The sequence below is a fragment of the Mauremys mutica genome, chromosome 1 (assembly GCF_020497125.1).
Source record: "Mauremys mutica isolate MM-2020 ecotype Southern chromosome 1, ASM2049712v1, whole genome shotgun sequence".
In the NCBI taxonomy this organism is placed as follows: Eukaryota; Metazoa; Chordata; order Testudines; family Geoemydidae; genus Mauremys; species Mauremys mutica.
Window position 1 is genome coordinate 361,250,764 of NC_059072.1, and position 26,264 is coordinate 361,277,027.

At 47.5% G+C, this 26,264-nt stretch overlaps 1 protein-coding gene and 1 pseudogene across 1 annotated transcript; both read left to right on the forward strand.

The window, feature by feature from the left end:
- Positions 1–410: 410 nt before the first annotated feature.
- On the forward strand, positions 411–1,382 carry LOC123362189 (olfactory receptor 52N4-like). Its single transcript, XM_045002554.1, has one exon. It carries the CDS (start codon positions 411–413, stop codon positions 1,380–1,382), a length of 972 nt encoding a protein of 323 aa, XP_044858489.1.
- Positions 1,383–10,343: 8,961 nt separating this feature from the next.
- Positions 10,344–11,282, forward strand: LOC123376221 (annotated as a pseudogene).
- The last annotated feature ends 14,982 nt before the right edge of the window (positions 11,283–26,264 follow it).

Here is a 26,264-nt window from a genome sequence, read left to right on the forward strand (position 1 = left end):
TTTCTGCTTGCACTGTGAGTACGGTTTCACAAAGCTGTGTACCATGTCTTGTACTGAATTTATACAATTAAATTGGAATCTTGAAAAGTCGTCGATGATCTCAAGCTTTTCCCTCTAAAAAGCATACACGCTGCAGATATTTACATTGAAGTTCATCTGCCATCATGCCACCCATTCATCTGGCTTAGATACCTCCCTCTGAGGACTTCTCTTTACTTGAATATGAACTAAATAATATGGTGGCATCTGCAAATGTCCCCACCTCTCTGCTCACCCCCGTTTTAGATTATTAACTATAAAATATTTACCATACTATTTGTTATCATGTATGTAACCCCCCTCATTCTGCTTCTCTCCCTTCAGGAGGCACCTTGAGTATTTCTGAGCCCGATCAACGCTTCAATCACCTCATGGCAGCTTTCAACCTCACCCGCTCTGATCCTTCACCATTTATCCTAATGGGCATCCCTGGACTGGAAGCTGCCCACATCTGGATTTCCATCCCTTTCTCTATGTTCTACATTATCAGCCTGTTTGGAAATTTCATGCTTCTGTTTGTTGTAGGCAAAGAACAGACCCTGCACAAGCCGATGTACCTGCTGCTATGCATGCTGGCACTCACAGATATCGGCATGTCTACCTCTGTCATTCCAAAGGCACTGTGTATATTTTGGTTTAATTTGAAAGGCATTACTGTGGATGGCTGCTTCACCCAGATGTTCTTCCTTCACATGTTAACTGTAATGCAGTCAGCCATTCTTGTTACAATGGCCTTTGATCGCTATGTTGCCATATGTAACCCTCTGAGATACGCCACCATCCTTACCAATGCACGAATAGCTAAGCTAGGGCTTGTGAGTTTGACAAGAGCTGTTCTTTTCATTCTGCCCCTTCCTCTGCTCCTCAGCAGGCTGCCATTCTGTGCCAACCGCATTATACCCCACACGTACTGCGAGCACATGGCTGTGGCAAAGATGTTGTGTGGGGACATCACAGTCAACAGGACATATGGCTTGGTGATAGCGCTTGTAGTCATCTGGTTAGACCTGATGCTCATTGCCCTGTTCTACGGTCTGATCATCAGGGCCATCCTCAGAATCTCCTCCAAGAAAGCCCACCAGAAAGCCCTCAACACCTGCACAGCCCACATTTGTGTGATGCTCATGTCTTATGCTCCCTGCCTCTTCTCCCACCTGTCACAGAGGTTTGGTCAAGGAATTGCTTCCCATGTACATGTCACCTTCGCTAACTTCTATCTCCTTGTCCCCCCCATGCTCAACCCTATCATTTATGGGGCCAAAACCAAAGAGCTTCGTGACAAAATGGGCAAATACATCTGCAGAAGTTTATTGCTGGGGGCCACTGACATTAAAGCTGTGTGACAAGAGGGGGAAGGAGATCTCCTCATTAATCAAGGGTGTTCTGTCCCAGTTTGGCTGAGCTCAACATTGTGGAAGTTCAGAGTCTGAGAAGCTCCTCACACCTAACATCTTATCTCTCCATCACTAAGCACTGTTCTCTCCGTTGCTGAGTTCCCTCTCTCTCACCATCACCTGACCACTTTCATTTTCACCCGCCAGCCCCATTTTCACACACTCAGCCCGTCAATCAGCCTTTCTGTGACTACCAGGCGATATTCACTTTTCTGATGTAGGGTGAGTTTGCGTTAGTCCCTCTCTGAACAGAGTTCTTGATCAGTTCGACAAACTGAAGCTACACTGATGAACCGGACTCTTAGAAAGACAAAGACAAAGAAAGAAGCTACAATGCTGAATTTTTTAATCATACAGAAAACGAGCAAAATTTAGTGTGGGAATTGAGGACATTCTTCTAGAACTTGTTGGTGAGAGGTGTGAAACTGTGTTTTTGAACTGGACTGATGTGTTAAACTTGATATTGTTTTTGAGTCACATTACTTACCACTTTGTGCAGCCAATTTTTGATTCGCTTTCACCTGGACCTTTCAAAATACAAACTAGCCTTTCCCATATTCAAAGACATGAAGAGTAGGTGTCAAAATTTCATGTTGGAGTTTGTGAAAAAGGTGAAACAGGGATTATCACCAAACATCTAGGTGACTGAATTGCTTGCAGTCCTAAATCCTTCTACTGCACTCAGCCCTGCATAAGCTAGAATGGCTAATATCTCATTTTTGCTATTGCTTTGTGAATACCTTGGGTATTTGGAGCAGCAGTGGAGAGTTTTGCCTACGATTCACTGGCCTCATACTCAGGACAACCAAGTTGAGCAGTTTGGGGTTGAAGTTTCAAACACATGTTTTTGTCAAGTTCATCTGAGAAAACAGTCTTTCAACTGCAGCGTTACTAAAAGGTAGGGACAGCAAGGAAAGAGTGAACAAGCCAAGTTCAATAAAGTCTTTGTCCCCAGTGGCATCCATGTGTTTGACAACTTCAACCTAAAACTGCTCAACCTGGTTGTCCCGAATATGAGGCCAGGCAAACGCAGAGTCATCATTTCTTTTCAAGACAAACTATGGACTTTGACAACGCACACTGAATGCTGTTAGAAATAAATACCATAATCATTTTAGTGTTGTTTTTGTATTACATACATTGTGGTCTCCTTTTGGGCTAATGTAATGTTTGAAACATTTATCAGTCCTCAACTGAGATACAAGTACCAGTAAGGGGCTTTTGACTTTGATTATCATCTCATAGTGTTGTGGCTAACACGGACAAACTCCTGCTGTGCCTTGTAGGTTTTTTTTTTTAAATAAATATTAAATCTGTACTAGGAATCTAATGAAAGATTTCATATGTTACTTATGTATACACCAATTTATTAATTTAAAAAAAACTCTTTGTTGAAAGAAGTGGATTTGGCTATTATCAGTTTAGTTTTTAAGTGTTATTGGGCTATGAATGCAGGAGAAATCTGGCAACCCGAGACCAGAGAGTCCAGAAAACAACCCAGAAGGCACAGCTGGACCAGAGGCAGAGCAGCAGCACTGAGGAAGAAATCAGAGGTGGGGAGTGGTAACAGACAAAAGCCAGGAATTGGGTCAGCATGGGAGCCAGAGCAAAACTAGAGCAGGGAGTTGTGGGGCCAGAGCCAGGACAGTGGATGCCAGCCATGGCATAAGTAACACGGCAGCCGAGAACAAAGAGCAGCTGAGAAGAGCAAGGTGAGGAGGCCACATGCAGAGGCCCCAGCAGAGGGAGATGATGCTCTGCAGGAAGGCTTTGAAGGCTGGACTCAGAAGCGGGGACATGAATCTGATGGGAGGGCAGATGCTGGGGGGAAGGGTCCTGCCACCTAGAGCCTGAGGCCGTGTACCACTGCCAGAGCAGGCATCTTATCTGCGGTGTCACGGCCGCACAGGATGGAGACTGTTGCCGGAACTCCAGGTGGTGGGACAGGGAGGTGCGGAGAAGGGACCATGACCCTCCCACTTTTGAGAGTGGACGGGATTGTTCAATCTGCTTTTGTCACAGGTCTGAACCCCTGCCCTTCCTCTTCACTTTGAGGTTACGCCTCCAGCCAGGCCAGAATCATAGAATCTCAGGGTTGGAAGGGACCTCAGGAGGTCCTCTAGTCCAACCCCCTGCTCAAAGCAGGACCAAGTCCAACTAAATCATCCCATCCAGGGCTTTGTCAAGCCTGACCTTAAAGACCTCTAAGGAAGGAGATTCCACCACCTCCCTAGGTAACACATTCCAGTTCCTCACCACCCTACTAGTGAAAAAGTTTTTCCTAATCTCCAACCTAAACCTCCCGCTCTGCAACTTGAGACCATTACTCCTTGTTCTGTCATCTTCTACCACTGAGAACAGTCTAGATCCATCCTCCTTGGAACCCCCTTTCAGGTAGTTGAAAGCAGCTATCAAATCCCCCCTCATTCTTCTCTTCTGCAGGCTAAACAATCCCAGTTCCCTCAGCCTCTCCTCATAAGTCATGTGCTCCAGCCCCCTAATCATTTTTGTTGCCCTCCGCTGGACTCTCTCCAATTTATTCACATCCTTCTTGTAGTGTGGGGCCCAAAACTGGACACAGTACTCCAAATGAGGCCTCACCAGTGCTGAGTAGAGGGGAATGATCACATCCCTCGATCTGCTGGAAATGCCCCTACTTATACAACTCAAAATGCCATTAGCCTTCTTGGCAACAAGGGCACACTGCTGACTAATATTCAGCTTTTCGTCCACCGTAACCCCTAGGTCCTTTTCTGCAGAACTGCTGCCCAGTCATTCCGTCCCTAGTCTGTAGCAGTGCATGGGATTCTGCCATCCTAAGTGCAGGACTCTGTACTTGTCCTTGTTGAACCTCATCATATTTCTCTTGGCCCAATCCTCTAATTTGTCTACGTCCCTCTGTATCCTATCCCTACCCTCCAGCATATCAACCACTCCTCCTAGTTTAGTGTCATCGGCAAACTTGCTAAGGGTGCAGTCCATGCCATCCTCCAGATCGTTAATGAAGATATTGAACAAAACTGGCCCCAGCACCGACCCTTGGGGCACTCCAATTGATACCGGCTGCCAACTAGACATGGAAGCTGGAGCCCATGACCCTGGGAATCTGTGGGGAAGGGGGGAAGAAGAGAAGCCCCATGCCAATGTCCCTACCCCCACACACCCCCTGCCTAGGGCAGATGGAGGGTCTGCGGCTCCCCAAAATTGCCAACCCCTGGCGGCTCTTACCATGGCCCAGCTGCAGCTCTTCAGTCACTGAGGTCCTGCATCCAGACCAGGCCGGAAGCCAGAGATGGGTCAGTGTAAGAGCCATGCGGGCATCTGTGGAGAACCAGAGACCCTCCATCAGCTCTGAACGGGGCTTTCCGGGGGGCAGGGACATGGGTTGGAGGCTGCTCTTGGCCACCATCCCCACACCCAAAGGCTCAGGCCCTCCAACCCGGATCTGGTTTCCAACTTGGCCGATGAAGGGTACTGAGGGGAAAAGGAGGGCTAGGCACAGGAACATGGAGGGGACAGTAGGGGTAGATGGTCTCCCTGTTTGTGAGCAGCATGTCAAGAGGAGCAAGACATTTAGTTGGTTCCTCCAGCACTCGCACCAGGAAATTGTCCAAAAGGCTCTACAAAAATGTCCTGGATTGCCTGTGCATTGCTGTATTGCTCTTCCAGCAGATGTCAGGGTGATTGAAGCCTCTCATGAGAACCAGGGCCTGTGATCTGGAAACTTCTGTTAGTTGTCTGAAGAAAGCCTTGTCTACCTCATCCTCCTGGTCTGGTGATCTATAGCAGACGCCCAGCAAGACATCACTCTGGTTACTCTTGCCTCTAAACTTAAGCCAAAAACTCTCAACCGTCTTTTCTCCAGTTTCATACTGGAGCTCTGAGCAATCTTACATGCAAGTTCTCCCCTCCCCACTCTGTGAGAGGCTCAAAAAGTGACTGGTTTCTCTGCTACAATCAAGATAGACTTAACTCTTCATTCTAGCCCACTGAGCATAGGACCTTGTTGTGAGACGTTCCCTTCAGGACTCCAGTCCCTAGTCTTTACAGAGCCAGTATGCCTGGAAACAGACTCCTGAGAGGGCAGAACTTTTGGGAAGGAGGTGGCCTTCTTGGCAGCTCAAACATCCTGCTGTTTAATCCCCCCACAGCAGAGTCAATGCCAGGCCTTAAAAACCTTTAAGGATGGAGATTCTACCACCTCCCTGGAAGACAAAGGATTCCCACCTTTGTAAATTTATGGGTGGGGAGGAAGCCCTGACTCCTCCCTTCCATGGCTGTTTGCCGAAGAAGAAAGACTGCATGAGCCACCTGAGGGGAAGGCAAGGGGTCCAGTCCGAAAAGGAATATAACTGGAACTCTGAACCACCAAAACTTTGCAATCTCCCTAAAAGAACATTTAGGGTGAGAATTTACATTTTGTAACCTGTTTCTTAAGTATATTGAGCTTAGCTTGCCTGCTTTGTTTATTTAAAATACAACTGTTATCGTTAATAAACTTATTTGTGGTTTATAATATAACCCAGTTTATGTGATTTCTAACTGTGGGGTGAGAAGTTGTGAATACCCTCCTCCGTATCAAGGGAAGAGTTGAATTTCATATTATTTTGGCTGTGTATCCCAAGGGAGGTGGACAGCTGGGTGCTATAGCAAGGACCATAAGCTGAGCCTTCCCAGAGCGGATCTCTGTCTCTCTGTGCGGCTGGGTGTGGCCTTGACTGTGTGGCTAGTGAGTCTGGTCCAGCAAGACCAGGCTGGCACAATAGGCTGACTCAGTGGTATCTCAGCACATCGGATGACATCCCAGCGGGTCCAACCCATGACAAATGCGTACTAAGCTTAAGATCTTGAAGAGACTGGTGATCTTAAAGAGACAGTGTGTGGTGCCCTCTGCTGTTGTGCTGGGTGATAACAGGGCCTGGAGAGGCTGAATCACCAGCAAAGCAGGGTGAACAAGGGGCAGCCCAGCTGGGTGGTGAGAGAGGTGCAGCAGTTCCCACATCTCCCAGACTGCACCCCTCAGGTGAAACCCATCACACTCATACCCTCCAGAGCCCAAATTAGGGCAACAGGCACTCATCACACAAGCATTGGGGAGGGACTGTTGCCTGAAGAAAAGATCCAGATGTAGCAGTTGATTGATTCCTTTACCACCGTGTTCTCACCCCAGCAGGACACAGCTACCTAAAACACCACCACACTGAAATGGTCCTAGGGCAACAGATTAGGGAAACTCCAAAGCTGTCCACTCATAGGTGAAGGAATCAGAGTGAGTGGAGAAATCCCACGGTACTAGTTCTGACGCAGAACAACACAACCTGTTTCTGCATCAACTTCTGAAAGATCAACACTCTATTGACATTTGATGATAACCCAATTCAGAGAGTAGCTGAAATATTAGAATAGTTTGAACTCCCGGATGAATACTCACTTTAGACCTCACAAAGGGATACTGGCAAATAGCTTTGATATCAGAATCCTGGGAGAAAAAACCCTTTTCCACCCCCTACAGCTTGTATCAATTCAGGATCACATAATTTTTCCTCCACATTGTTGCAGTGACTTTTCAGAGCCTAATGGACTGGATATTACAACGCCATGGGTGATATGCAGCAGTACGCTGCTACGATCAATTGAAAATGGCAGAATTCCCACACATAGTGCAGATGGCAGTACAGTACGCCCACAAAAGAAACCTATTGTCAATTGCCTGCAGATTGAACAGCCTGCAAAACTCACTTTGCCCTGACAATCTGAGCCCCTGTTATTGGTGAATATTTTCTTCGGTCCCAGGGGAGGCTCTCAAGCCAAGGTTCTCCAGGGTCTATTTTCTGCTCTTCCTGCTGCTCACAGAGCCAAAGGAATTATCTGGGAGTCCTGGCCAACCAGAGAGTCTGCAGGGACTGTACAGGGGAATCATAAAGGCTGCTGTCCAGCACGCTGAGTGTCAGACGTGAGATTCAGACACTGATTCCAAGGGCTCAACCTTCCTGTCAAAGTAAGGATATTTCTTCCTTCTGCTGAGTGGGATTCCGGTGAGTTACCCATTTCTGCATTACAATGAGTGCTGAGGGCTCAAGGAAGGGTTCCAGGGTTCAACTCAAGAATCATCTGGGCAGGAATTCAGCAGCACAGAAACTTAAACTGTTTAGTATTATCAGAAACGGCAAGGGATTCACTTGGTAAAATTGTAACTACAAGTGTATTGGAAATAGTTTAGACAAATATTTGTTTTTAAGATCCGTGTCTTGTCTTTTACTCTGTCCTTCTATCTGTCTTAGTAGCTTCCTTTTTTGGGGCTGTGTGGTTTTTCCTCCGGTTCGCTCATGTTTTCCAATTCAGCAAATTCACTGGCCTCTGAAGAAATGAAACCAGAACCTCTGCAGCAGATATCTGTTACCAGAGGGTTCCCCACAAGAATGGGTCACACACTGGCCAGATTCTACTCTCATATTCTGCCTACAGTGGGTGACTCCGACTGACACTGGCCTCCCTGAGAACAAAATCCAGGCCCATGTGTTTGGGAATCCCCCTCTTTCATGCCTGGTCACAGAACGCCACATAAACTGGGAGTTTCCTTCAGACACATTCCGAACACAACAAAATAATACTCACACGTGAGTGGCAAATACCAGGGCACCTGTGCTGCTTTTCTTGTTGCACCCATAGACACGGCACGAAGCTGCGGGGGCTGCTACACAGGAACAACTCGCAAGCGAAGAAGTTTGCACATTTTATAAGGAGAGATGGAAACTTTGGGACATGTGGGGGCCTAGATAAATATAGCTGCCATGTGCAGGAGCCACTGGCAGATGCCTGAAAAAATGGGACACTGGGAACCACAGTGAAGCACAAGGCGCTCTGGCAGCCATTTCTAAGCCAGCTCTGTTAGCCATTCACGGTGATGCTTGTACAAACATTCCTCAGTGCAGAGATTTTATGGGCTCAGGTTATTCTTTTTCTCATCTAAAATATTCATCCATGCAGTGTGTCACGGGATCCCCCAGCCTCGTGAAATACCCACCTAGTGTAACGTTTCTCAGGCACCACAGTCACATGAGAGTTTCTCCCCATAGGGTTATATTTACCATGGTCAAGAATAGAAAAAATGCCTCCAGTAAGCTCAGTCATGAGCATGCAGGCAAAATGCCTCCAACTGACTCCTGAGGACGTGTTTGTAGATTCAAAGGTCAGAAGGGACTGTTGTGATCATGTAGTCTGAACTGCCCTGAATTAATTTGCATTTGAACTAGAGAAGATCTTTTAGAGCATTGGTTCTCAACTAGGGTACATGTCCTAGACAAATTAGAGGATTGGGCTGAAAGAAATCTGATGAGGTTCAACAAGGACAAGTGCAGAGTCCTGCATTTAGGATGGAAGAATCCCATGTACTGCATACACTAGGGACTGAGCAGCTAAGCAGCAGTGCTGCAGAAAAGGACCTAGGGGTTGGAGCGGACGAGAAGCTGGATATGAGTCAACAGTGCGCCCTCGTTGCCAAGAAGGCTAATGGCATTTTGGGTTGTATAAGTAGGGGTATTGCCAGCAGATTGAGGGACGTGATCATTCCCTTCTATTTGACATTGGTGAGGCCTCCTCTGGAGTACTGGGTCCAGTTTTGGGCCCCACACTACAAGAAGGATGTGGAAAAATTGGAAAGAGTCCAGCGGAGGGCAACAAAAATGATTAGGGGGCTGGAGCACATGACTTATGAGGAAAGGCTGAGGGAACTGGGATTGTTTAGTCTGCAGAAGAGAAGAAGGGGGGGAGTTATAGCTGCTTTCAACTACCTGAAAGGTGCTGCAGTAAAAGGTGTAAGAAACCCAGCAGTGGGTAGATGGGGGGATGACCTTATGCCTAACAGCTAGACATCAGCTTGTCCCTAAAACTCATAGGCATATAGGCTTTCCAAAATATTTATTTTGTTGTAAATATTGTAACTGGATAGGCTCACGATCCATGTAAATGTCCAAACACTTCCTGATCCTTGCATGTCCCCAACTATGTCTTGTAACAATGAGTTCCACAATCTATTTAGGCATTGAGTGGAGAAAGCATTTTATTTATCTGCTGTTTTGAATTTTCCACACTTCAGTTTAATTCAATATCTTCTTGATCTTGTGTAATCAGACAGGGAAGCATGTTTTCCATCTACGCTCTACCAGTCATACCTCTGAAACTGCTCTACTAGTCAGTAATTCAAAGACTTTTCTCATGTCCCCTCTTATTCATCTCCTTTGTAAGGTAACAATCCCAGTCGTTTCAACCTCTCTCCATATGAGAGTTTCCCCAGTCACTTGATCATTCTCGTTCCCCTTCCGTGAGCCCCTCAAACTCTGCAATATACTGTGTGAGAAGAGTGCCCCGTACTGCACAGAGGAAGTCAAAGGAGAGTGAAACATCGGCTGGCTGCTCTCATGACGTAGTTTCTGTATGATTCCTCAGCAAACTCCTCCTCAATCCCAATGCTCTACTTAGTTTCTGCTCTGCTTGCACTGTGAGTGGTGCTTCCCAAAGCTGTGTACAATGACACCCAGGTTCCTGTACTAAATTCATATAGTCAAATTAGAACCTTGTAAGATGTTTGAGGAGTTCAATTTTTTCCCTCCAATGGCATACACGTTGCAGATATTGACATCCAAGTTTATCTGACATCATGCCGCCCATTCACCTGGCTTGGTTAGTGCCTTCTGAGGATGTCTCTCGATACGAGTATGACTGAAATAATCTGGTGCCATCTGTAAAGGTTCCCACATCACTGCATACACTCCTTTCTAGATTGTTAATACCTATACCATATTTACCGTGTTAATTCTTATAAACTGTGTAACCCCCCCCCCCCCGCTGTGTTTCTCTTCCTTCACAGGCACATTGAACATTTCTGAGCACGATCGCCGCATCGAACACCTCATGGCAGCTTTCAACCTCACTCCCTCTGAACCTTCACCATTTATCCTAATGAGCATCCGAGGCCTGGAAGCTGCCCACATCTGGATTTCCATCCCTTTCTCTACAGTCTACATTATCGGCCTGTCCGGAAATTTCATGCTTCTGTTTGTTATAGGCAAAGAGCAGACCCTGCACAAGCTGATGTATTTGCTGCTCTGCATGCTGGCGCTCACAGATTTCGGCATGTCTATCTCCGTCGTGCCGAAGGCACTGTGTATATTTTGGTTCAATTTGAAAGGCATTACTGTGTGTGGCTGCCTCACCCAGATGTTCTTCATTCACACAGTTTCTTTTATGCAATCAGCCGTCCTCGTGACAATGGCCTTTGATCGTTATGTTGCCATATGTAACCCTCTGAGATATGGCACCATCCTCACTAATGCATGAATAGCTAAGCTCGGGCTCGTGGGTTTGACAAGAGCTGTTCTCTTCATTCTGCCCATGCCCCTGCTCCTCAGCAGGCAGCCATTCTGTGCCAATCGCATTATCCCCCATACGTACTGTGAGCACATGGCTGTGGCAAAGATGTCCTATGGGGACATCACAGTCAGCAGGACGTACGGCTTGGTGAGAGCAATTGTAGTCAACGGGTCAGACCTGACACTCATTGCCCTGTCCTATGGTCTGATCATCAGGGCTGTCCTCAGAGTCTCCTCCAAGAAAGCCCAGCTGAAAACCCTCAACACCTGCACATCTCACATCTGTGTCATGCTGATGTCTTATACTCCCTCCCTCGTCTCCTACCTGACACAGAGGTTTGGTCAAGGAATTGCTTCCCATGTACATGTCACCTTTGCCAACTTTTATCTCCTTGTCCCCCCCAAGCTCAACCCTATCATTTATGGTGTGAAATCCAAAGAGCTTCGTGACAAAGTGGGCAAATACACCCGCAGAAGGTGATTGCCACTGACTTTAAAACTGTGCAACAAGAGGGGGAAAGGATATCTCCTCATTAATCAAGGGTGCTCTGTCCCAGTTTGGCTGAGCTCAGCATTGTGGAAGTTCAGAGTCTGAGAAGCACCTCACACCTAACATCTTATCACTGCATCACTAAGTTCCCACTCTCTGACCATCACCTGACCTCTTTCAGTGTCATCCACCAGCTCCCAACCCCACATACCCTGTCACTCGGCCTTTCTGTGACTCCCAGACCACCAGAAGATACTGAACTTTTCTGATGGAAGGCAGGTTTCCCTTAGTTCCTGTGTGAACAGGGTTCTTAATCGGTTTGACAAACTGAAGCTACACTTTTCTATAGCCAAAGACAAAGTAAGAAACTACAGTGCTGAATAGCAATTCCGTGAACAAAATTTACCTGATTTTTCTACTTTCAATTCTTCTGTAATCCTGGAGAAGAAACCAAATGTTTCAGTTGGAATGTGTGAATATATAAAAGTTGCTGCAGGAATTCTGGCTAGAGCTTGTTGCTGAGAGTTGTGAAACCATGTATTTTTGAGAACCGGATTGATGTTTTAAGCTATGATATCACCTTGGAGTCACATTACTTACCACTTTGCACAGTCGATTTCAGAGTTGCTTTCAGCTGGACCTTTCAAAACACACACTAACCGTTCCCATTGTAAAAGACATCAGGAGTAGGTGTCGAAATTTCATGTTGGAGTTTGTGAAACAGGGATTATCAACAAACATTCAGGTGACTGAATCACTTGAAGTACTAAGTATTTCAACAGCACTCAGCCCTCCACGATCTAGATTGCCTAATTCCTAATTTTTGACATTGGTTTGTGAACACCTTGGACAATTGGAGTAGCAGTGAAGAGTTTTGCCTATCGTTCACGGTCCTCATACTCAGGACAACCAAGTAGAGCAGTTTTGGGTTGAAGTCGTCAAACACATAGATGCCGCTGGGGACAAAGGCTTTATTGAATTTGGCTTGTTCACTCTTTCATTGCTGTCCGTACCTTTTAGCAACACTGCCATTGAAATACTGTTTCTCATGTTAGGGCATATATGCAATGACACAAATTCTCTTGTGAACAGTTTGCACCAACAAAAGAAATGATTGCACTGGTCTCTGCCGATGTATGACCAGCACCAGGGGCGGCTCTAGGAATTTGGCCGCCCCAAGCAGGGCGGCACGCCGCGGGGGCGCGCTGCCGGTCGCGGGTCCCGCGGCTTCGGGGGACCTCTTGCAGACGTGCCTGCGGGGTCCCACGGCTCCGGTGGAGCATCCGCAGGCATGCCTGCGGGAGGTCCACCCGAGCCGCGGGACCAGCGGACCCTCCGCACTCATGCCTGCGGGAGGTCCGCTTGTCCCTCGGCTCCGCTGGACCTCCTGCAGGCATGACTGCGGAAGGTCCGCCAGTGTCGCCTGCCGTCCTCCCGGCAAATTGCCGCCCCAAGCGCACGCTTGGCGCGCTGGGGTCTGGAGCCGGCCCTGACCAGCACCAGAAGCATTCTACTTCTGTCAAAGACAGTGAGGATGAAATGTTGCATTTCAGAGACTAACAGTAACATACTAATTCAACACAACATATGGAGGTTGACTACCATTATTAAATGCCATTAGAAATAAATACCATATTAATTTTGCTATTGTTTTTGTTCTACATACATTTTGGTTTCCTTTTGGGTTATTTTATCACCGTCACTCTGTGTTTCTGTTTGAAACATTTATCATTCCTCAATCAGGCTACAAATACCAGTAGGAGGGATAGAATTTGATTTTCATCTCATAGCTTTGTTCCTAAAGTGGACCAACTCTTGTTGTGCCTTGTAGCTTTTAAAATAAATATCTAATTTGTATCAGGTATCTAACGAAAATTTTCACTTGTTACTTGCTGTATACAACAATGTGTTAATAAAAAAATGTGTAAAGCAGGATCGGGGTACTTTTAGGTTAGTTTTTAAGTGATATTGTGCAATGCATGAACTAGAAATCTCGCATTCCCCAGACAGAGCTCCAGAAAAACAGCCCAGAGGACAGAGCTGGTCCGGAGGCAAAGCAGCAGCACTAAGGAAGAAGGCAGAGGTGGGGAGCAGAAGCAGACCAGAGCCAGGGGCAATGCGGGAGCCAGGGCAAATCCATAGCAGGGAGCTGTGGGACCAGAGCCAGGACAGTGGATGCCGACCGTGGCACAAGTAACACGGCAGCTGAGAACTAAGAGCAGCTGTGAAGAGCAAGGTGAGGAGGCCACGTGCAGAGGGCCCGGTGCAGGGAGATGTTGCTCGGCAGCAGGGCTTTGAAGACTGAACTCAGAAGGGAGGACATGAACCCAATGGGATGGCGGATGCTGGGGGAAGAGTCCTGCCACCTAGAGCCTAAGGGCGTGTGGCCACTGCCAGAATAGGTGTCTGACCTGTGGTATCACCTCAGCACAGGCTGGAGTCTTTGGCATGAGCACCAGATGGGGGATGGAGGCAGAGAAGGGACCATGGTCCTCACACATTTGAGAGTGCAGGGGCTTGATACTGGCTGCCAACTAGACACTGACCCATTCATAACTACCAGTTGAGCCTGATGATCTAGCCAGGTTTCTATCCACCGTATAGTCCATTCATCCAATCCATACTTTTTTTACTTGCTGGCAAGTATACTGTGGGAGACAGTAACAAAAGCTTTGCTACAGTCTAGATATAGCACATCCACAGCTTTCCACATATCCATAGAGCCAGTTATCACATCATAGAAGTGAATCAGGTGGGTCAGGCATGACTTGCCCTTGGTGAATCCATGTTGACTCTTCCTGATCACCTTCCCCTTCTCTAAGCTGCTCCATGATTTTTCCAGGGACTGAGGTGAGAATGACTGGCCTGTAGTTCCCCAGATTCTCCTTCTTTCCCCCCTTTTTTAAAGATGGGGAGTATTTTTGCCTTTTTCCAGTCATCTGGAACCTTCCCTGATAGTTCTGAGCTTTCAGAGATAATGGCCAATGGCTCTGCAATCACATCAGTCAAGTCCCTCAGCATCCTTGGATTCATTAGATCCAGACTCACGGACTTGTGCATTTTCAGGTTTTCTAAATGTCCCATAACCTTTCTTTCACCACTGAAGGCTGCTCACCTCCTCACTATACTATACTGCACAGTGCAGCAGTCTGGGAGCTGACTTTGTCTGTGAAAACCATTGAATACTTCAGCTTTTTCCATATCACCTGTCATTAGGTTGCCTCCCCCATTCAGTAAGGGTCCCACACTTTCCCTGACTTTCTTTTTCTTTCTAACATGCCTGTAGAAACCCTTCTTGTTCCCCTAAAGCGATGAGCAGAGGTGGGAGGGATTAGTAGGGTTATGCTGACTACTCTGGAAAGCAATGAATAAGGTAGATTTTCCCCACGCCAACCATTAAAGCATTCAGGGGTTTGTACTGAGGTGGTTGCTGGGTTGGGGGTCTACGTTTTCAACCTAAGAAAAAAATGGGGACTTCTGAGGTATATCAGGGCCACTACAGGCAGGAAAGGAAAATAAACAGGCACTGGTACTCCGGGTACCTCTTCCTCTTGAAAGAAAGTTGCAGGATCAAACTGTATAGTCCTTAATCAAGTAAAACTTCTATTCTCATCAGTGCCTCCGCTCATAGATGCAAACATCAAAGTGTACAAGTGATAACGTGCTCAGTAACGATATATTTCATACTTAAATATCAGAGCCATCTTATCCAGGGCTACACATCTTATACACATTGGCTCAGGGACAACATTTTCTGGCATATTCTGAATAGCGCTGACCATGCAGATGGCACACAGTGAATAATATAAATAAAGACAATAATCAATTTTATGGACTCTGTGGGTGCAATTTCTGTTCTTTATTATGGAATTGGCCTGCATATAATTTGAGGCATAAACACATCTGATACTCATACAACACTTTCTCATTCCTTCCTTTTCATGAATTCAAAACAAAAAACAATAAAATAAAATGGTTTTCAGTTAAAATCTAAAACTTCACAGCAGCCATTTCTCTACAACCCAGCCTGCGGCAGAACCTGCCATCTGTTGGGGGTGTTAAGAGATTTCCTCTCATCTGACTCTCCTTTTCTCTCTTTCTTCATCTTTCCTTATTTTTCTGCTGCTTTTTCTGCTGCCAACCATGACATCCTTCCCAATTGCATGGGATCGCTTGCTGGAGTCTCAGGCCTGGTCTACACTAAGGGGGGGGGTGTCGAACTAAGGTACGCAAGTTCAGCTACACGAATAGCATAGCTGAACTCGAACTACCTTAGTTCGAACTACTCACCCGTCCAGACGCCGCGGGATCGAAGTTCGCGGCTCCCCCGTCGACCCCGCCACCGCCTTTTGCAGTGGTGGAGTTCCGGAGTCGACGGGAGCGCGTCCGGAGTTCGAACTATCGCATCTAGATTAGACGCGATAGTTCGAACTCCGAGAAGTCGAACTCTCCGCGTCAACCCGGCGGGTAAGTATAGACCTACCCTCAGAGAACTGGCCTTCTTGGTTTTGCCCCCATCTGTCAGAGTCCTCTTTTTGGAGCATGCAGAAGAGAGATAGGCTAGTCCAATGGATAGGGAGCTAGCCCTGAGTTTGGTGTCCTGCATGGACTTCTTCTATGACCTCAGGCCATTGCCTTAGCCACAGAAGGGTTTTTAGGCACCCAAAGATGTAGTTGGGCATCTAGTGGGATTTACAAAGCACTCAACCCCACTAGGCGCTTTTGAAAACCCCACTAAGTGCCTAAATGCTTTTGAAAATCTGGCTGCTAATCTCTCTGTGCCTCAGTGCCTCACCTGTACAATGGGAAAACAGCACTGATCTAACTCACCGAGGGGCTGTGAGGGGAACTAGGTTAGACATCGTGAGGTTAGACATTGTGAGGTGTTCAGATGCTATGGTTAGAGGGCCAAATAAGTACCACAGGTACAGGGGAACTTTTCTATACCGGGCTTTGGCCCCTTCTTTTCACCTATTTCCCTCATGTCTCCCTCTTTTTAAATGTAACCTTGGCTCAGAGGCCTTGGCTCTGTTTCTTCTTCGGATTTCACAGCATTCTCTCACCAACATCCTCCACCTCCTGCAGAGTGATTACTGTTTTACAGGCTCACCTAAGGACTTCCAGATTGTTAATTAAATTCCCAGCCCTTTCTTACCTTAATAACCCTGCCTCTCTTTGAAAACAAAACACTGGCTCCCTGCTCCGGGGACACAAGCTGGGAGAAGCACCTCTGTGCAGAATTCACATTCCACACTAAGGTTGTGGAATTAAGAACTCCGCCTGGGAGCACAACTCCCGTACAAAATGGTGCCCCTGGTCTAGACATCAGAGAATCCACATGGGAGTGTCCCAGGGGAGTGTGAGAAGTAACTGTGAGTCCTGCACTTGGTGGTGAAGGGACCTAGGTGAGCTGCATTTGGTCTGATTGTGTCACTGAAGGCCGTGTGGCTGGGACACCTGGGTCTCTCAGACCAGGTGTGTGAAGTGAATGCGGTTAAACCCCCCTCGCTAGAACAGATCTCAGAGCTGCTGATCTTCTACCTGGACTTGGAAGCTGCCAATAGTGGAGACCTCCTCTTCCAGGCCTTACTGCCACACCCTCATCTCCCTGACCTGGCAGCGGACAGCCCCCACCAGATGTCGATCCTAGCTGGTGTCAGTCTTAGACGTTCTGGACAATGTTCTGGACAACAGTGCTTCTCCTACAGCTGTGACCCCATTGTAGAGTAAGATAACTCTGCTGCTGTACCATGGGCAGAGATCATAGCTGGTGAGACAGTGCAGCCCTGCCGTGCACAGAGTTCATAGACAATGGCTATGATTAGTTGGTGGTTACCATTGTTTGTTGGTGGGAAAATGGGAAAAGTTTGTCTACAGATGGGTTTATTTTGAAGTTTGTACATGAGCAGGAGGCTGTTTGCCTCGGAGCATAGAGGGCAGGACAGAGGGGACAGCAAACAAGGGACCCCCAGCATTGTGATCTGGAAGGCCCTGGTAGCAAGAACAGAGTTAGGATTACGGTAACCCACACAGAGCACATTTTTACTATTGTGTATGTATGCTACAGTATCACTCAGTAAACAAGGTGTGTTTTATGGAGAGGGTCTCCTAGTCTCTTAACCAAAGCCCCTCGGTACAGAACCCCACCCTAACCTGCAGGGTAACACCATGAAGTCACAAGACCTCATCAGACTTTCCCTGGCACTGGCCAAAACAGCTATCAATCGATCCAGGAAGATGACACTGAACAAGGAGTTTCCCTCCAAAAATATGAAGCCACCAAGCAGACTGATGCCATGGAGCAGACTGACGTGTGACAAGGCCTGGAAATGTTGCTACTAACAGTTTCACAGCATGTACATTTAAAGACTTCAGGGATTTGTGTCTGAGAGACAGGGCCGGCTCCAGAGCCCAACGGGGCAAGCTCTGATTAATCGGGGGGCGGCAGGCTGGGCTGGTGGACCTGCTGCAGTCATGCCTGCGGGAGGTCCACCGGAGCCCCGGGAGCAGCGGACCTGCCGCAGGCATGACTGCGGAGGGGACGCTCGGCCCGCGGCTCGGCTGGACCTCCCTCAACAGGAGCCGCCGGACCAGCGAACCGCCCGCAGCTGCGGGAGGTCCAGCCGAGCCGCGCGACCAGCGGAACCTCCGCAGTCATGCCCGCGGGAGGTCCGCTGCTCCCGCGGCTCGGGGGCGCCTCCCGGGCATGACTGCTTGGGGCGGCCAAATTTGTAGAGCCGCCCCTGCTGAGAGAGCAATCCACGCACAGTGTTCTGCAATCAAACGCACGGGCACAAACCGTATCACGAAGGGCTGCTAAGCAGGATCATGGCCCCCAGGATGGAGTCAATGTTCCCTGTAAGCTGCCACCTGCACAACAGTCCATCAAGTGCCACACACTTGATTATTACAGCCGCGCCCACCCTCAGCGACGACGACTTGCGTTTTCCTTGGTAGATTCAGTCAGAGAAAGGGAGAGAGTGAAGAGAAAACCCTCTAACACAGGTGTCTGCTGATTGAAATTTGGTGGCTTAAGTAAGCCCTCAGGTAGTTCAGTTTGGGTGTGTGGCGCCATCTGCTGTCATTTTGGGTGATAACAGGGCCTGGAGAGGCTGAATCACCAGCAAAGTAGTGTGGAAAAGGGCCAGCCCGGCTGGGTGGTTAGAGGGGTGCAGCAGTTCCCATGGCTCCCAGACTGAACTCCTGGGCTGATAACTCATCACACTCATACCTTTCAGAGCCCAACAGGCACCTTTGATACAAGCATGGGGAAGAGACTGTATCCAGAACAAAAGATCAATATATAGCAATTGGTTGATTCCTTTACCCATGTTCCCGCCCCGGCATGGTAAAACACCGCAGTGAGTGGAGAAGGCCCATTGTACTAGTTCTCACACAGGATAGCATAACCCCGTTTCTGCATCGATTTCTGAAAGATCAACAGACTATTGAAATTTGATGATTACCCAATGCAGAGAGGAGATGAAATATTAGAAGAGTTTGAGCTTCCAGATATACATCCACTTTAACCCTCACAAACAGATATTGTCAGATAGCTTCGATACCAGAATCCTGGGAGAAGAGAGCCTTTTCCATGTACTACAACTAGCATCTATTAAAGATCGCTTCATTTTGCCTTCACAGAGTGGCGCTGACTTTTCAGCGAATAATGCACTGTATATTACAATTGCATGGGCAGTATGCAGCTGTATGCTTCTAGGATCAATTGAAAAGGCTTTTGGTCCCATATCTTGTGGCAGCATTCCCACACACAGTGCAGATGGCTGTAGATTACACACAGGGGGAAAAAAAAAACAACCTTGTCAATTGCTAGGCTGGACAACAGACTGTAAGACTCAGTTTGCCCTGACAATCTTGAGCCCCTGATATCGGCAAACCATTTCTTTACTCCCAGTGGAGGCTCTCAAGGTGAAGTTCTCCAGGGTCTATTTTCTGCTCATCCTACTGCTCACGGAGCCAAGATAATTGTCTGGGAGTCCTGGCCAATCAGAGACTCTGCAGGGACTGTACAGGGGAAACATAAAAATCGCTGCCCAGCATGGCGAGCGTCAGACATGTGAGATTCATACCTTCATTCTTAAGGCTCTTCCTTCCTGTCGCTGTGAGGAGATTTCTTCTCTCCGCTAAGCATGATTTTGGTGAGTTGTCTGTTTCTGCATTAAAGTGAGTGCTGAGGGCTCAGGGAAAGGTTCCAGGGTTCAACTCAAGAACAATCTGGGCAGGAATTCAGCAGCACGGTGACTTGAACTGTTTAAGTATTGTCAGAAACACCAAGGGATTCACTTGGTAAAATTGGAACTACAAATGTATTGGACATAGTTTAGACAAATATTTATTTTTATAATCAGTTCCTTGTCTTTTACTGTGTCATTCTAGCTGTCTCAGTAGCTTTTTAAATTTTTTTTTCTCTTTTTGGTGTGTGTGGTTTTTCCTCTGGTTTGCTCATGTTTTCCAATTCATCAACTTCGCTGGCCTCTGGAGAAGTGAAGCCAGAACCTCTGCAGCAGATATCTGTTACCAGACGGTTCCCCACAAGAATGGGTCACACACTGGCCAGATTCTGTTCTCACATTCTGCCTATAGAGGGTCACTCCAGAATGAAACTGGCCTCCCTGAGAACAAATTCAAAGCCCATGTGTTTGGAATCCCCATCTTTCATGCTTGGTCCCAGAACGCCACATAAACTGGGAGTTTCCTTGGGACTCTTTCTGAGCACAACAAAATAATGCCTCTGTAGCAGGACCCACTGAGATCTATGGCACTCTCCCAACACAGCCACTCTAAATCCATATGTAGGGACCTAAATAAATGGCCTGATTTACTCCGGCCACAAGCCGCCAGTGATTTCAACTGGAGTCCTCCTGTGGCCTTTAAGGATGGGTGAGTTCATTTGGACCCAAAATAACAACTGACAAGAGTCTCGCTGAAACCTCACGCTCACAGACTTACAGGTTCAGAACAATCAGGATAACGATTTTGTGTGTAGGGAGAGGGGTCTTCTCTTTCTGTGCCCCAGCATCTTCGGTTCTGAATAGGATGAGAATCATGAAAATAAAAGCAAGTTTCTGGCTTAAGGAAACCAGGCGGAGGCCCCAGAACGCACAGTGTGTGGTGGCGGTGGGGAGGATGTGCGGGGGATGTGCTGTATCTAGATCACAGTGGAGTGGGGTCCTGAAAACAGTCGAAATAGGGAACCGACATCCTGCCTAATGCACAGACCAGCAAGGTGTATTGAGGCCTCCTGGGGCAGAGGGGTGTCTCAGACAATAATGGATTGTGCACCACACTGTAGCAGATTGTCTCTGACACCATCCCCCATATGGACCATCCCTCCTGCTGTGAGCACCCCCTCTACAGCCTCCTGGTAATGTCAGCAATTGCCAAGATGGAAAAGCAGCCTCAGGAAGGGGTGTCTGGGTTTCTAACAGGCTGCAATACAATAAAGCTTTGGGTCTTTTGAGGAAGAGTTATACGTGCTGGTTCTTTTTAGTCTCCACGTCCTCTCTCCCTCCCGCAGGGTCTGTCCCTCTCTCCTTCCCTGCACAGGCTGGGCCCCTGCTGTTGGGGATCCCTTCACCCCTGGAGAGGCAGTTCAGACAGATCTCCCCCTCTGGCCCGTGCAGGCAGATGGTGAGTTTAACCCAGCCTGATGACGTATTTCTGTGAGCTGTCGCTGTGGGGTCTGGCGCCTGGTTTCTGTCCTGGGTGAGTGGTATCACTGTGTGGCAGTAGTGTGAGTTGTGAGGATGGGGGACATAAATGGACAGGCAGGGAACATTCAGTGTTGTGGGACAGGCAGGGGGTGTACAAGGGCAGGTGGGGAGCCCTGGGGGCTGTGGGGCAAGCAGGGGCTGTACACAGATAGGCAAGCAAACGGGGGATGGGAGCAGGCTGTACTCAGACAGGCGGGAAGTAATTGGGTTGTGGGGTAGGCAGAGGGTGTTCATGTCCGGGTGAGCAAACGCTGGGGGTTGTGGGAGTGGGGTGGGCTGTGGGGCAGGCAGGGGTTACATGGCCAGGGGGACAGTACTGCTTCCGGTGGGGATGGGGAGTGTATGTGCAAGGCACTGGTTCACGTGCGGCCTGGGAGCAGGGAGTACACAGACAGGTGAGCAAACGCTGGGTGCTGTGGGAGCAGGGAGCGACATTCACATGGTCAGGCAGCCAGCGCTGTTGAAACTGAATTTTCCTTTGTGATTGTTGGTCCAAGGCCAGCACCGGGACCTTTCCTGGCCTTGAATGTGTGTGGGTGGGTCTCAGGGTCTCTCTTCCCTCACAAGCCACAGAGCTGCAGCCTGGGTGTCACAACCTTTACGCAGTTTTGTTTCCAATTGTTGTTGTTGTTACGTAACTTCAGGCATCTCACCAGTGAAAAGAACCATTGATCTTTGCTTCTCAGATGGTTCAATCTCCCATTATACTGTGGAGGCCAGGAAATATTTAATAAGGATTTGAAGGGATCTTAAATGTATGTTAGTTAAGTTAGCATGAGTTAGGCTAGCTGTGACCCTAATGATGTGAGATTTGTAGAAGCAAGATAATGTGGAACAGAGTGAACTGTGTGAAAAGTCATTACGACCTTGCAATATGCAGTCTTGCTTTTTTCTAGTAGTGAGACAAATAAGATAGCAAAGAGGCTTATGTATAAACAAATGCAAATGTTTCTTTTTACTGTCTCCAAGATTGCTAGCTATTGTCTGTAACAAAGGTATAAATGCTTGCTGTGATTGTTTACTAATTGAGAGAGACCTGTCCGGGACAAGGGGCAACCCTGTTTCCTAAGACACTCCCTCCCTCTTGTAATTACTAGAGTAAGAATAAAGTATTTGATTTTGCTGCACCCAAACAAAAAGCGAGAACTGAGTTTTTCTTCGACAATTTGGGGGCTCGTCCGGGATGGCAACGCCCACGGACACACAGACGGCTACTATGGATCGTTCCCCTTCGAACCCCATGGCGCCACAATAGAGGTAAGAGACCTTTTGAAATCTCTATTGGGGTGTCGGAGGAGGACTGTCTGTGGGGACGTCTGTCTCTGTTGGGCTCACGCCATCTGAACTTATTGACTGTGCAGCAGGATCAAATGCAGAGTGGTATTGGGGAGAGGCCCCAATAAGGTTAGTTTATAGCAGTACTGGGAACTGCTGAGTTGGCCAACAGGTAAATGCATAGGTAAATGCATAAGGTAATGCATAGGTAAATGCATTAGAATGCACCGGTGCTGAGGGGTTTTTACCGCCTCAAGAGGGGTTGTCATACCGCCTCATGGTATTGGTCTGGACCAGGTAAAGATGCATCGTGGTTAAAAAAAAAAAATTAAAAAGAGATAAAAAAAGGTTAAAAAGAGAAAAAGAGGCCTTGGTGTGTGTGTGTGTGTGTACACCAGTGTGAGTGATCGTTATCGGAAGACGCCCAGAGTACCCTGTGAAGTGGAAGCTAATGATCAGGACTGCTCTAACGCAAGCCCGGTAACTAGTGGATCTTTAGGAGATCCGACCCACGGTGGGCTGACTCAGCCTGGCATAGTCCGGCGAGGAAGCTGCCTGGGTCTAGGAGTGTGTGAACCCATCTTCCCTCCCCTTTCCCTTCTGTGTGGGCTACTGACAATCTGATCGTCTCACTGGATGCAATTAGAGTAAGCGGCGCCGTCTCCCAGAGACTAGCCGACGCTCTTTGCTGAAGGGAGGTGTAGGGGAGTCATAGTCTTCCTTGTGAGTCTCTCCTGTGTGAGTACCCTGTAGGGAGAGATCCTTAGATTCTGATCTGCTAGCGCGGACAGGGCACCCCCTCAGTTTGTGTGATTGGAACATGGGGGAGGGACAGTCTAAACTTTCCACCTTACCCCCTAAGGGTACCCCAGCATATTACATGTACGTACATTATGGTCCTAAAACCTGCAGGTATTTAAATGATTGGAATCTGTACACGCGTGAAAATTCATTTAAACAATGCCCATTAGAAGGTACCTTTGAGTTAGATAAACTTACATACCTCAGGGGAACCCTTACTTCACACGCCTCTGCGGCGCAGTGGGAGCAGTTTATGTATTGGTGGGAGGAAGCTACAAAGAGACTCCATGAGTCTCGGGTGCGGAGTCTCAAGGACTCCCAGGACAAATTAAAAACTGAAGTACAGGATTTAAAACTTAAATGTAAGACATCCAAATGTCTCACTGCTCGAGCGAAGCCCTCTGCTTCTCTTTATCCCCAATTAGTTAAGGCTGAAAGTGAGGAGGAGACTGCTGAGGACATAGTGGATTTTTTTAGCAGCATTCCACAGCCGCAGCCAGTTCCTCCCACTGCTCCCCCTTCTCGGAATATGCAGGCAGTGGTAATATCGCCGCCGCAGATAGCAACTGCACAAGTTGTTCATTCTCCTTCGGAAGAATTCTCTTCTTCACTACGGAATGATTCCAGTAGCCCAATTAACCCTGCTTCTACTGATAATAATGCCAGCTACTTTCTTAGAAGCACGACACAGGCACTCCAGGCTCCTTTAAGAGACTTGCCTGGAGCTGGAGCTGAAGGGGGGTTAGTTAAGGTACATTCCCCTTGGACACCTGGAGATCTTAGAAACTTGGTGAAAGAATTTCCTAAAATCAGGGAGGAGCCAGTAAAGTTTAGAGAAGAGCTCCAAACAGTGATTCAGTGCTATAATCCATCTTGGGCAGATATTAATCAACTTTTACGAGCTGTACTGCCAGCTGAAGTTCAGCAGCGGCTTATCAGACAGGCAGCTTGGCCAGATGCCGACCCTGGTATTGGGGATGCTTTGACAGAGGCTAGGAATCGTCTCTTAACCTCTATTGCAGAAGTTTGTCCTAAGAAAACAGATTGGACCAAAATTGCTAACTGTAAGCAGAACAAAGGGGAATCCCCTGCTGATTATCTAGATAGACTGTCAAAGGTCTTTGAACAGCATTCGGGAATTACTAATCCAGCTGAAAATGCCAGAGAAGCGGTAGGAGCTGCTTTTGTTCAGGGACTCTTACCAAAAGTTCAGCAACCATTAAGAACTATTTGTATTGGCTGGCAAACTAAACCCCTTTCAGAATTGGTGACAGTTGCCAATCACTGTACAGCTTGCATAGAACAGAAGAAATTCAGGATTTCCTGAATGACCAGCTAATGGCCATTCGGAATGATCTAGTGCACCAAGCTTGGCCCACTGCCCTTACAGACACGTCAGGAGTACCATCTAATCTGTGGCCATGGAGACATACTTGGAGACTTTCTGGATGGAAGTGTGGATGTTCACAGTGCTCCTTCCAAGCATATGGACCGGTTAAGGGGGTGTGGGCTCCCACATACCGAATCCTACCAGGTCCATGGGGAGGATGCATGTGGGATTGGGTGATTCACCGAGATATCTGGGAAGTGAGACCACCTGATTCTCCTAATCGATTTTTAGTTAGTGCTCCTGGGATTACAGCTGATATTTGGATGGGATTAGGGACTCTATGGACATTTTGGCCGTTAGAACCACCACAGCTTCAGTGTATACGGAAACTGAAGCCAGGGGAAGTTGTCACTGTTTATGACAATATTTGCTGGGAGGGTAGAGGTCAAGGAACTACCCTGACAGGACACCCACTTTTTCAGGCTAATGATAGCTGTGTGTACGTTAATGCCACCACATTACAAGATATACATATTAATCTTACCACTGCTGCAGGCAATCATATCATTTACTGGCCTGCAGATAGAATGTTGCAAGTAGCTCTTAGATTTCAGGTATATTTTAATTAGACTAGAGTAGTGCCTGATCGGTTTCAGAATTTGCTTTCATTGTTACCAGAGGTTCGAAATCCATGGTTTAATGCAAATTGAGATTTGAAATATTTGTTGTACTAGAAGTACAAAAGGGGGGAGTGTGGAGGCCAGGAAATATTTAATAAGGATTTGAAGGGATCTTAAATGTATGTTAGTTAAGTTAGCATGAGTTAGGCTAGCTGTGACCCTAATGATGTGAGATTTGTAGAAGCAAGATAATGTGGAACAGAGTGAACTGTGTGAAAAGTCATTACGACCTTGCAATATGCAGTCTTGCTTTTTTCTAGTAGTGAGACAAATAAGATAGCAAAGAGGCTTATGTATAAACAAATGCAAATGTTTCTTTTTACTGTCTCCAGGATTGCTAGCTATTGTCTGTAACAAAGGTATAAATGCTTGCTGTGATTGTTTACTAACTGAGAGAGACCTGTCCGGGACAAGGGGCAACCCTGTTTCCTAGGACACTCCCTCCCTCTTGTAATTACTAGAGTAAGAATAAAGTATTTGATTTTGCTGCACCCAAACAAAAAGCGAGAACTGAGTTTTTCTTCGACAATACTCTGACCCCCTGTCCCTACTCTCCTTCCCAATCCCAGTGTGCCCTGATTCCAACAGCATGCTGGGCGCTGATGTCTGCTTCATGCTCCCCATCATCCCTGGCTCCCACAACCTCCGAGCTGCTCTATGCCCACCACAACTCTTCCTCTGCAGGGGGTGAGGTGCCTCCCATCACACCTGCTCCCTTGGCTGGGGGGTAATCAATGACAGTGTCTCACCAGTGAGATGCTCACAAACGAGTGGCAAATACCAGGGCACCTGTGTTGCACTTACAGACGTGGCATGAAGCTTGAGGGACTGCTACACAGGAACAACTCGCAAGCCGAGAAGTTTTCACATTATATCATGAGAGATGGAAACTCTGGGACATGTGAGGGCCGAGATAAATACAGCTGCCATGTGCAGGAGCCACTGGCAGATGTCTGAAACAATGGGCCACTGGGACCTAGATGCTAAACCCAGGATGCTCTGGGACCATTTCTAAGCCAGCTCTGTTATCTGTTCATGGTGATGCTTGTACATTCATTTCTCAGTACAGAGATTTTATGGGCTCAGGTTATACTTTTTCTTACCTAAAATATTCATCCATGAAGTGTGTCACAGGATCCCTAAGCCTTGTGAA